The 12583-nt window shown below is 40.7% G+C and overlaps 1 protein-coding gene across 1 annotated transcript; it reads right to left on the bottom strand.

The window, feature by feature from the left end:
* Positions 1-2828: 2828 nt before the first annotated feature.
* LOC133104112 (large ribosomal subunit protein uL30-like) lies at positions 2829-5515 on the bottom strand. The gene is made up of 2 exons (XM_061209791.1): positions 5499-5515; positions 2829-3399 (listed from the first exon to the last, which is right to left on the bottom strand). The coding sequence occupies exons 1-2, from the start codon at positions 5513-5515 to the stop codon at positions 2829-2831; spliced, it is 588 nt and encodes a 195-aa protein (XP_061065774.1).
* Between the last annotated feature and the right edge of the window lie 7068 nt (positions 5516-12583).

Raw genomic sequence — 12583 nt, 5'->3', positions numbered from 1 at the left:
AGTGTGAAAACCTTTGCTTGTGAATGTATACAAATCCCCAGGAAGATAAACAAGAAACTCACAGTGGTGGCTGAGATGGGATGGGAATCAGTGCTTGCAGAAAAAGAGAAGCAAATGTTGTTATTGCACAGCCCTTTGTACCTTTTGCATTTTCAATCCCGTGAATGGACTACCTCTTTTAAATAAATAAATCACATACATGCAAATGACAAAAACCGACAAGCACAAATCGCAGACACCAAAACAACACAGGATTATCTAAGGTATTCTGACCCAACAAAATTGAAACATTGGCTTGGAATTTGGCTCAGACTTTAAGTCATGTTAGGGAATTAGGCCTTCCTAACAGAATCCACTTAAGGAATATAATGCCTTCCACGGATTTGGTGTTGGCCCCGATGTTCCAGAATCAATTCTGAGCTCTGCTCTGAGTTTCACCATCATAAAGGTGTGCAAAAGACAGACACATCCCGATGTCCCTGTGGCTCTCCCTGTGCGTTGGTAGTCACAATGATTTGTTTTGTTCCTTTGTGCCTTTTTAAAAAAAAATAACATTTTTGTGCTGCCTATTTGGTAATGAAGAGTGGGAAAAATGAACGTTGCTTAGAGTTAATATAATGACGAATAAATCCCCATAAGAAAACCCAGAAAAGGTCTTTAAACTCAACGAAAAATAAAAATAAAGAGACTTCCGCCTGGCTCTTGAGACTGTAAGATGTCTTTTCTTTCTTAGAAATATTAAGCTCCCAACAAGTAGATTAAAAACTTTACCCTCCATTAAATCCTAAAACAGTGAAAGTGAATGATCCATCTCCCCAGTGTCATATTTCCGGAGGGGACGATTATCAATGTCTCTTGGATCTGTGCGCTCCATTAAGTCCTGTTAGGAAGAATACTTTCCAGCTCCAAGACACAATTAATATCTTACTGGCAATGGCATTCTTGAATAGATGACTGGGATTTTAATTACACTCGAGCAGAAAGTAATACTTTCTAGGGCTGGGTAAAAACACTCTTCGGAAGTAAAGTTGGGGGCCATAAAGACTGGGGATTACTTTAGCTACTCATTTGTAACAGGTAAATGGTTGTGTTTTAACTTCCTGGAGTTAGGGCTGGAGAAGCAGAAGAGGATATTTTAGGAGGAGGAAGGAGAGTCCAGCTGAGGGAGGGGAAGGTCTTTACGAATTTTTCCATGGTTGCGAATTCATAAAAAACAATAGGATTGACTGTAAAAAGGACAGAACTTCAGGATTAACATTTCTACAAATCTGTAAGTTATCCATTCATGTTGTTTACCCAGTGCATTAATCGTTACTATAGGAAATGCAAGCATCTCACCAAAAGTTGGTGAGATGAAAAACTGGAAAACAGTCACCAAATCTTCAGATGACTTGCACAGTCTAGCACAGTGGTTCTTCTTTTTTTTTGGCCTCACCATGCAGCTTGCAAGATCTCAGTTCCCCGACCAGGGATTGAACCCGCGCCCTCGGCAGTAAAAGCGTGGAGTCCTAACCACTGGACGGCCAGGGAATTCCCTAGCCCAGTGGTTCTTAAGCAGGGATGATTTTATCCAGGGGATATCTTACACTGTCTGGAGATATTTTTGGTTATCACAGCTGGGGGGGTACCCCTGGCGTTTAGTGGTCCAGGGATGCTGCTAAACACCTTACAACACACAGAACAGCCCTCACAGCAATGGACTCTGCAGCTCAAAAGACCAGTAGTGCTGGAGTGGAGAAACCAGGTCTAGAGTTTGTTGAGTAATGTATTGGAGGGGGGCCCTTCAATGTGACATAAATTTAGAGTAATTCCCTTTTACTATGGGGCCTGGCCAATGACATATCATTTCACTTGGGGGGAATTATTCAGATCCCAGGAGACCCTGCCAATAACTACAGAAACAGTAGAGATGAGCTGGTGAACAAGGAATATGTTATTTGTCCCCACGACAGACAACATATGCCCCATCACTTAAGGAATAGCTAAAAAGACATGAAAAATAGAAATAAGACACTTAGTTTTTTTCTTTGGTAGGGAGGATGTAGGGGAAATCAGAACACTAGTTGAAGAGGAAGTCTGGCCTCTTGGTAATCTCTCTAATTGGAGTTGTATTCTTTAAAAGTCTTGGATGGGGCTCAAGGGGTCTGTCGGCCTCCTTGAAATTAAATGCAGAATATAGTTTGTACGTGCAGAGTTTGTAGTTTCATCAGATTCTCCGTGGGATCTATAACCCCCAAAAGACTAAGAACCACGATTGCAAAGGGTTCCAAATACCACTTGTGGCTAAATGCATTTTTCCCTTATTTTTGAATAAGCCATATTTGTATGTGGTGAAAATAAAGTCAAACAGTATGAAGGGGAGCAAGAACCAAGACTAGGGTGAAGAGGTCCCTCACTCATCTTGGGCACACAATGCAAAGGGGGTGCCCAAAACCTCAGTAATCGAGATAAATACTGTTTTAATGTAATACTTTAAAACCAAAATTAATGGAAATTTGAAATTTAATGGAAAAAATCCATGACAAACAAAAATATCAAAATTTCAAATAAAAACAAGGTCAGTATTACAGATTTTTCCTTTTGCGTTAAGCTCCAATATGGCTCAGAAGAGCACTGTTACCAATCATGGCTTTTTATAAGTTTCTCATGTATTCTTCCAGGGAGATTCCACGCATTTGCAAGCAAATATGTATAGATCGACTGCCTACCTATATGCTTTTTGTTATACTATGTACACCATTTTATTTTATTTATTTATTTAATTTCAGTTTGAAAGCAGTCACTGTTTATTAACTGACCAGATTACAAAAATAATCGTGGTAGATACCTTAGTTCAGCCTTCTAATAAGCCTGTTGATCTGGCCTTCCCTGTTGCGAGCATCTCCACCTTCTACAAAATGGGTGGTCTTTTTCTTCATTCCACCTCGTGGAGAAGACAATTTGAAGGGCCACAGGAAGTTGTTTGCTTCTTTGAAACGTTTTCCAACAGTATAGATCTCATGAATCAGGTCCTCCATGCAGATAATACCGTATTTGCCAAGAGGTGGAGCAATGAACGCGTTATCTGTTAGGGCAATTCGCTTCTTGCTGATTTTGCCATAATCACGCTTGTAGATCAGTTCATTTACTGACTTCAGGTTTGGGTACTCCCACGCAATGTACGGTTCCACAATTCTCAGCATGTTAATCGAAGCCTTGTTGAGCTTCACAAAGGTGCCATTGAAGATCTGATGGAGGCGAAGAAGCTGCAACACCTGTCGAACCTTTGGGCTCACACCACTCATACCTCTGATTCTGATGACAAATGCCAATTTGGGTTCAGTGGGTACGTAGAAGTTGCTGGCTTTTCTTGCCATCCTAGCCGTTCGAATTTCAGTTCTTATGTACACCATTTTATACCTGGACTTCTTTATTTACTATATCTTCAAGTTTGTTCCATATCAGAATGGACCACACTATATTATTTATGTATGTTATAAATACATATTTTGTATGTTACAATTATGCAAGAAAACCCACTTATTGTCTTCTCTTTTAATGTATCGATCTCACTAATTGCTTTATATAACTAAACTTTCTTCCGTAAAGCACCACCTTTTCCTTGAAAATCCATTTCTCAAACACCGGATGCTACATTTGTTTGCCAGGTCACATCATACAAAAAGAAATCTTGGAAGAACTATACGTAATTAGTTCTCTATTTTAAAAAAGTGCACGCCTCCTTTCCTCCCTCACTGGGGTTGGTAACGTATCTAGAAATGGCTGGATGGACCTGGCGAGACCCCCAGGTAAACTGAGTGTCCTAGAGGGCACGTTGGCCTCCTCAAGTTACTGGTCACTGCTAATTAGTTTAGAGAGTATAAACCCTTCATATTCTCAAATTCCGTTTTCAAAGAAACAGGAGGCTTAAGTCGCCACAGATGTGAATGACGTCACGAAGAGGGACTTCAGGAGGTGCAGTCGAAATCGTCTGAAGCTCGCAAGGCAACGCAAACCCACCGGCGTGGCCCTCCGCTAATAGAATTTAGCCAGCACAAGAACCATCCAGCTTGTTCCACCAGGAGCTCAGTGCCTCTAATAGATTCGGCAAAAAACATGCCTTTTGTTGTTTCAGTTCAGGCTTAAGAAAAAAGAAAGTGAAAAATAAAGTTGGAAATACACCTTTTGTTGGAAATTTGACGAGTATATTATCATAGGGTATTTTCCTTACTGCGATAAAGCGGTGATTTCGTAAAACTTATTCTGTGTAATTCCCTTCATTGCTTTCCTGGTTACATATTTACTATATACATTAATTCCACAAAAAATGTATGGAGCGTCTACTTTGTGCCTGGCATGCTTCCAGGACTGGTGATATAGGATGAAGAAGGCAAACAAACAAAAAATCAAGCGTTACGAAATACGTTGCATGGAAAGGAAAGACTATGAGCCCACCCACTCCAGGGACCATGGGTTTCTCCAGCGTTTTTCCTTCCATGCCTATGCTAACATATAATATTTTACAGCGATGGGGATTTCTTGTATGGATATGTATATACTTATACAGACATACAGATATTCACAGTAACATCTGTGAGGGGAATAAAAATCTCCCAAATAAGTGATTTTAAAAATATTCCTGTTTATCTTTAATCTGCACACAGATTAAAATTGCTGACGCTCTGAACCATATTCTACATTGAAAAGAATTCTCTGCCTTTGATTGTGGGTCAATGTTGTCACATTTACAGGAATAAAAATGACAGCGATTATAATCATCATCACAGAAGTGAAAATGCTCCATTACTGAGGTCTGGCTGCATGACAGATACACTATAAAGCATGTTTATAACGTCCTGCATTTGGGCTGGCTCTGGAAATCACACAGCAGCCCTGGGAGGCTGGGTGAGATCCAGCCCCAGGTGGAGATGAGCACGGGAGGGGGGTACGGGTGGGGAGGAGGAGGGGGGTGCGGGTGGGGAGGAGGAGGGGGGTGCGGGTGGGGAGGAGGAGGGGGGCGTGGGTGGGGAGGAGGAGGGGCTCAGAGCAAGTACTTAGCAGCTCCCAGCACAGACCTGCTTGGCTTCTAAGCGCCACATTGCCCACTCTAATACCATCTAAGCAAGCAAACAAGCAGCCACAAAACCTGTAAATCAGCACGTAGAAAACTAGGCTGTTGTTTGTCATTTTGATGGAGCAAGCGCACTAGAGAAAAGCAGGATTTCTAAGTCTCTAGTTCTGTGCTGTCACTAGAGGGTGACTCTAGGTGAGTCGAGTCCCCTTGCCTCGATACGAAATGAGATGAATATTCAAAACGTGGATCCCAACGGGGTCCTATCCTATGAGGATTAAGCCAGACAGTAAGATCGCCTCACTTTATTTTTTATTGACATGCAATTCACCTAACATGAAATTAACTGTTTTAAAGTGTATAATTAAGAGGCATAGCTCACTCATTATGTTGTGCAACTATCAAACTATACTATCTTCATGAACATAAATATATACATATGTCGCACGTGACAATGTTGGGCATCGTTCTTTGATCCTTTAGTAATTTAGTGCCCCTCAAGGACACTAGGCTCCTGCAAGAGTCTCCCAACCCCTAGGCCTCTAGCTCACGCAGGGTTTCCTGCCTCTTCTCAATCCTGTCATTGAATTTCAAAGCCTTACAATTGCACCCAACAAATTGCTATGGGTATTTATTCACGGTCTTTGTGATATTTGCTGTTTTACAAAGCCAAGTGAATGTCTGGGTCTCTGATTGGCTACAAAGCCAAAAATAAATCCAGGTAACACGATAAAATTTTAATTATAACCATCCTTGGTTTTCAAGACACCTAAATACTGCGTAATGGTACACAAACTGAAAACAACACCCTTCCACTCCCAACCCTGTCTGGTTGCTGGAAAGTTCTAGAAATAAAGGTAGGGCTCAACAACATTTAAGACCTTTGTACAGAAACACAGAAGCCAGTTCAAAGCCTTTTCCATATCCGAAAACTGGAGCTATCATTTCTGTTTAAATGCAAATAAGTTACTTCGGGTATTATTAGAAAAAAATTAAACTAGATTATTTGCAGCATAATGCAGGAAGATTACTTTCAGCAGTGATGCATGTTTCCACAGGGATCAGTCCTGTTTTCATTTCTAGACTGGCAGTTCTACAGATTCACAAATAAAGAGAGGCCCTGGCAATTCTATAAAGCCACAAACAAGCCCTATGTTTCTGTTTCTTCTGATGAAATGCTCTGGGTCAGGCAGTGTGTTCGTGAGCACACCAAAGTAGCAGCATCCAGTTCAAAGTGGAGGAAAAACAATCTTAACAATGTAAGAATTTGCAAAAGTCCAAACATCCCTGGCCACGCCGCTCCCACAAATGGAAATGGTGTCAGATCTGCATCATAATTGATCCTCCAGATTTCCATCCACAAAAGAAGGATGTGGTCAAATAGAACAAACAACACCAGGGACAACAGAGGAGCCTTTTTGCTAACGTTCCCCTCCCCTCCACCCACTAAAGTTTAGCAACCGACATCAATTTCAGCGTAATGCTCAAGATACAATCATGGTGGAGGTTTATGGCATGTTACTAAGACCAGGGGACAAGCACATCTGCGCTATTTTCCTCCTTGAGATGTGAGCTGCTGATAAATATTCACTGTAGAGGTTTTTCCATAATTCTTTGATTCTTCAAAAGCAAAGCCATTTTGGGAGTCTAAGCTTTTTGCTCCTGCCCCCCAACAAACACGAGGGGGAGGGGAAAAAGAGTGAAAATGAGGAAGAGTAAGAGAAAAAAGAACAAAAATTTTTGATACAGATAAAAGAAATTAAGCGAGCCATAAAGTCTGGGCTTTGTTTTAACTGGGTTGTAAGGTCCTGCTGTGCTGCCCATAATCCAGCTGGGAGAGGGGCCCCTGCTGGGTGGCTAATTAAAACAATTATAAATACAAAGAAGGTATCAATGGCATTCCGAGACTCAAACAAAGAGATAAAGCATTGAAGATTTAAATTGTCAATGGTCAATCTCTCTTCAGGGGATTCTGAAGAGGAGTCAGTGTCCCCAAGACCCCCCAACTCCTTTTTTATACTGACTTACGTCTGGTTACCCGGGACCCTTCCTTCTGTTGGGTTTACAGACATCAAAATATGTCAATGATGGAATTAAGGGAAAGTATAGGCACAAAAAGACTCCAATGTCAGCATGTCAGAACAGTGGATCTGAGTTTAAAAAATAAAATCCTGTATGGGGAAAAAGGCCCCTCCTTTGGAATCGCTATTTTCAAAAACAAGAAAACAGAAAAGATCTTGAGACCTTTTGCCCCAATTCAAAGTGACAAAATGAAAGTCAACGTGAAATGTGATTAGAGGGTTTTTTTAAAAAAAAGTACTGTGGGCGATTTTAGGAATGTTGAAAATGTAGCAAGTGTGCTAGAATACTGCTTCAATGTATTTTTAAAAAGTGAGTTGCGGAATTAAGCGTACTCCCCAGCAAAAGTGAAAATCTTTCTTAATTTCTTAGACCAAACTTTTTTTTTTTTTTCCTTTCTGGCTTTTATAGGTTGAACCCTAAAAGGAACACTCAGAAGTATAATAACCTACAGTTGCATAAATTAGTTCGCGGATTATGGTAAAGATCCTCAAAAGGTGTGAAACTGAAAGCCACAGGCAAGAACTAATGTATGCAACTCTAGGAAAATGACTGAGTAGTTACAACGCAGGACAAAATAAGCGTCAGATGTAGATTCAAATGTGGGATGAGCAACGTTCCTGATTCCTTTAAGGAACAGGATCCAGATACCGCTCTGCATGCGTCTGTAGTGCTGAGACAAGTCCCTCACTGCACTTGCAGAACCTCTCGGGACTCAATCCCAGAGCAGAACAGGTCACAAATGTTTTCAGGGGTGTCCCTCGGGGAGGGTGGTCTGTTTGCTCTCATGAGTGGGGTCTGACCACTGAGAGCCTGCACTTGAGGGTTGGTCAGCGGGGCTTCAGGAGAAAGACTCCAAAGCTCCGATTCGCTCAGGCTCACCCTTAAAAGGAGCAATACCTCTTTCCACCCTGAAAGAAAGTACCCGGTGTAGCTGGTGAAAGCCTGTTAAGGAGGAAGCAGTTAAGGTAGAGGCAGCTGATAAGGACCCAGTGGGGGTCAGAGCCCGGAGGCATCCTCTCTCACCCTCCCTTCCCAGCTCCTCCCCTACCATCCCTCTCCTCCTCCCCCTTCTCCTTCTGTCTTATTTTGCCTCCAGTGGCGAGGGGATTGCGCCTTTCTTTGGGGTTATCAATGCCCTCCCATCCTTTGACTTCGTGTTATTTCTTCCATCAATTAACTGGAAGATGTGTCTCTTTCCCGGTGTCGAAATAATATCAATAAAAAGGTCTGAGAGACTGAATGGAAACATTGACCCAAAGCATTTGCAGCGCATGATGATGATTAGTAAAAAGAAAGATAGGATTTGAACAAAATGACTTTTTTTCGGGGATAAGAATGTTGTTGCCTCATAAAGCACCTTTGCTGCTTCAAGTATTTTGAAGTTATTATGTAACCAGGATATTAATACAAAGCACAGAAAATCCTCTAGTTATGTGTTCAACTCCGAGCTTTTCCGGATTTGAACACAACTCCACGCGGAAGCAAAAGTGTGGCAACTCTGCTCAACGCCAACAGAGGGCGATAGATACTGGGATCTGTCACGAGTTCTGGTCAACATTTTTAGGCTAAGGCAATACTGAAACTCAGATGCACTCAGGGGGCAGAGGAAAACGGACAGGCAGATCTGCCAACAACATTTGTGGGTCATGGCCCGCACACCGTATGCCAGGAGGCGTGCAAGTCATTAAACAAATCTCAAAACATTTAATCTTCCCACTTTGACACGTATGCATTCATAATGACAAAAGCAAAACATATGTGTCAAGTTATTGTTTATATATGATTCAAAGTCTGCAAACAACCACAGAGGAGAGAATTTACTTATTCCTGCACATATCTGGGTGTTCTGTCGATGGGCCTGTGATATTCATATGAGTAACAAACATAATTCATAAGTTATTATTTATCCCATTTCTTTTTGTTGCTTCCATTTCAGTAGACTCATAAAATGTATAGTTACAGTCAGGTTTTTACATAATTTATATTCTATTGACCAAAGACTGTAAAATATTTTTGTAAAGATTCAGATAATAAATGTTTTAGGTTTTGTGGTCTGCATATGGTCTCTCTCATATATTCTTCTTGGTTTGTTGTACAAACCTTTAAAAATATAAAAACCATTCTTAGTTCATGGGGTAAATATAGCCCTTAGGCTGTTTGAAATAAAATCCCGTCATTTGTTGACCCCTGATTTTGTCAATAATCATCTAAAAAATGGAAAAAAAAATCAAATACAATTATCAAAGTATAAAAAATGTGAATACTCATTTAAAAATTAGATGTTATAAATACTTCACAAATGTTTTAAAATATTTTTCTACCAAAACGTTCAAAATTATTTAAGATGGAAAGGTAAAATACAAATGATAATTGAGATCAAGCTTTACATAAAAATTATTTAAACAAAGCTGAAATATATATATATAGTTAAAAGAATTTGTTAAATCCCATTAAATATTCATTATAAAAATAAAACTACTTTCAATTTTAGCATTCAGTGTTCATCTAGCTGCCAATGTTGAGAATCTAAGCCTGTTACATCAGGACCAAGGTATAAGCAAATTGAAGAGTTATATGAATTAATATTACAAAATGTCCTCTGCTGCCATGTGTAACTGGTACAAATACTGTGCTCTTTGTAAGCACCTCTAGAATAATGAATTGGGACAATGAGAAACAAGAAAGGGGTTGCTCTGGTATTGCTATGGAGATGGGCTATACAAGTATCTGATGCATTTATGGCATGAAGGCTTCGACAGTTAATTCAGTCGTCTTTTCTCTTTCCTAAGTGCTTCCCGTGCTCAAATCCTCCATGCACCGTGAAGCAGTGTTGTCTGATGTTGGCAGCAGTATGACAACAAACCTTCAAGGCATTCAGAGGCAAGTGCCTTTTGCTTTGCAGAATAGGACCAGAGATGTGAAGTGTTTCCCGGGGTCTGAACGGTGTCAGTCACAAGCGTGCCTGTTTAATGCCATGGGTTGAACAGTGCCACTGCTGAGTACCAGATGTTGAGGGGCAGACTTGCCCATGACTAGCAAATATCTTTTTTGTGTGTTTTATATTCAGAGCCACAAAAGTGAGGAGTCCAGGGCAGAGGCTCCTCTTGCCCAAGTCTAAAGGGAGACTGCAGGCTAGATTAAACAACGCCAAGTGGGAAGATGAAGGGCTGCTGACACTAAGGGGCAGAATCAGAGAGATGACAGGCCATGGTAGAGATGCAGTGATCTGGGGAGCCCATGCCCTGTCTAAAGAGAACTGTCAACATTCTGCCCTTACCAATTACTGACATGTAGGAAAGTGGACCTGCTGTTGCTGGACTGTCTGATTTCTCAAGAGAATGCTAAATTTTGGGTTTTTATATGAAAAAAAAATCGATATTACAAATAATCCAAGTTAAAAAACTAAAAGGCACATTTGGAGGGATTAAATCTTTAGGCTGGATTGATTACTAAAGCCACCATGATCAGCCTTCTGGTCTACCGCATTTTCCTATTTGTGCTTATTTTTGAAGGGTTTATGATCATTAATTCTTCATTTTTGATAAATACTAAAGCAATGACAGAGTCAAATGTGGGGAAGAAGAGGTATGTGATTAGGTTAGAAAAGAAAGTGAAGGTTATATTTACACCTTCACTTCACACCTTAACAAGGGTTACCTGTGTTCCATCACTTAGACTTTGCATAATATGGACTCAGCAACGTCCTGTTTACAAGTAGAGAAGCCTCCATACCTGGACATGTTACTTTGTTTCTGGTTCTGTCACTAAGTTCAGATAATTTTTGAGAGATCTTCAATGTACTTCATTTTTAGTAATAGGAGAGTGAGTGGCAAAAAAATGCGAGATAAGAGAGTAAAAGGATGAAGTTAGAGATCTGCAGGGAGTATTTCCAGATGTGAAGACTCAGGACATGGGGTTACATCCTGTGGTTCTGGAAGGGCAAACAGAAGATATCTGGCCTAGGAGTTGGGGAGGGAGAATGCAAAGGGAAGGTACCAAGTTCTGTGTCAGGCATTTTGGAGCACAGGTGAGGTATCTACAGAGAGGTTAAGAGGTCAAACTGTCCCAAGTTCAAAACCCAGTTTTAATTGTTACAAGCTGGAAAAAGTTGCTTCTCCCTCTGAGCTTCTGTTTTATCATTTGTAAGAGGGTGATCATGATGACCTATCTCAAAGAGCTCCTCTGGGCAATAAATGAGCTAATCAAAGTCAAGGTCTAGTGCACATTCCTCAGTAAGTACTCAGTAAAGCTGGCTACTGTTAGGAGAATCATCGGGATTAGTGATGGGAACTTGGGAATCATCAGCAGAAAGGCAGGCAACTGAAATCTGAAGAGAACGGGGCAGGAGGCGTATGTATTGGGGAGCATAGGGATTTGGGGGAATATAGGAAGGAAGTGAAACCCTCAAAGGGATCAGAGGAGGAACAGTCAGGTAGCAGAAAGGCCAAGACAGGGTTTAGGGAAGGCCCCAGTGTGAAAATAAAATAGAGACTTCATTTTCTGAACAGTGCGAAGAGTGAAAGTGAGTTAGAATGGCATTTTATAAGCTTTAGGGTACTGGGGAGAGGGGTGATGTTTAAAGCACAGATTCCCAGAAAGCCTGACTCAGTGGTTCTGAGCTGGGGCCCAGGAATCTACAGGGGATTCCAACTGCAGGTAGAAAACAAGCCACTCTTGGAAGAACACTGTGTTAAGACAGAATATGCAGCCAGGGAGAAGAGACAGAGAGTGGCCACCATTCTTTCAAGGTAGTTGGTTAGAGTACACATGTGCTTCACCCTCCACTATCCACGCATTGAAGAAAGTAAAAAGTTTTCAAGAGAAAACAGGTTGCTTTCAACAGGTTGCTTGATAAGTAAAGGAAGGGATGGTGGCTAGTGGTGTTTATTTCTATATATATACAATGGCCAAGGGGACTTAAACATCTGTGACCCTAGGCTTGGATGGGGGAATTAAATTGGTTGATTTTCAAGTGTTAAACCAACCTTGCATTCCTGAAATAATCCAACTCAGTCATGATGGATAGTGGGAAAGAGACACATTGATCAGACCTCAATCTCAGGTTCCAGGTTCCCTTTGCTGTCTCGGGGTTCAGGCAGGCATGACCTTCTATCCCATCAACACAACAGCTCCCTGAGACTTGGAAATAAACATCAGGTCTTCTAGAGCTGTGATCTTCAAACTGTTTTTCTCTCATACTCTATAAAATAATTTTTTAAAAGTATGTACTCCCTTACATGTTTTAAAGTTTATATCTAAATCTTCCTATGTTTAAACAGCTTAAAAGGATTCTGGCACTATAATTATTTGTTACATAATTTCTTTAAATGTGTTGAAAATAATCTAAATATCATGTATCCTTGACCTCCACTGTCACCCACTTAAATCATATATGAATAAGCTGTTCTTTAATAGTTGAAATTTTATGTCATTATTTAAGGAGTTTTCTCC

This window comes from Eubalaena glacialis, chromosome 13 (genome assembly GCF_028564815.1).
Source record: "Eubalaena glacialis isolate mEubGla1 chromosome 13, mEubGla1.1.hap2.+ XY, whole genome shotgun sequence".
Classification (NCBI taxonomy): domain Eukaryota; kingdom Metazoa; phylum Chordata; class Mammalia; order Artiodactyla; family Balaenidae; genus Eubalaena; species Eubalaena glacialis.
This window is presented reverse-complemented; position numbering and strand designations above follow the sequence as displayed.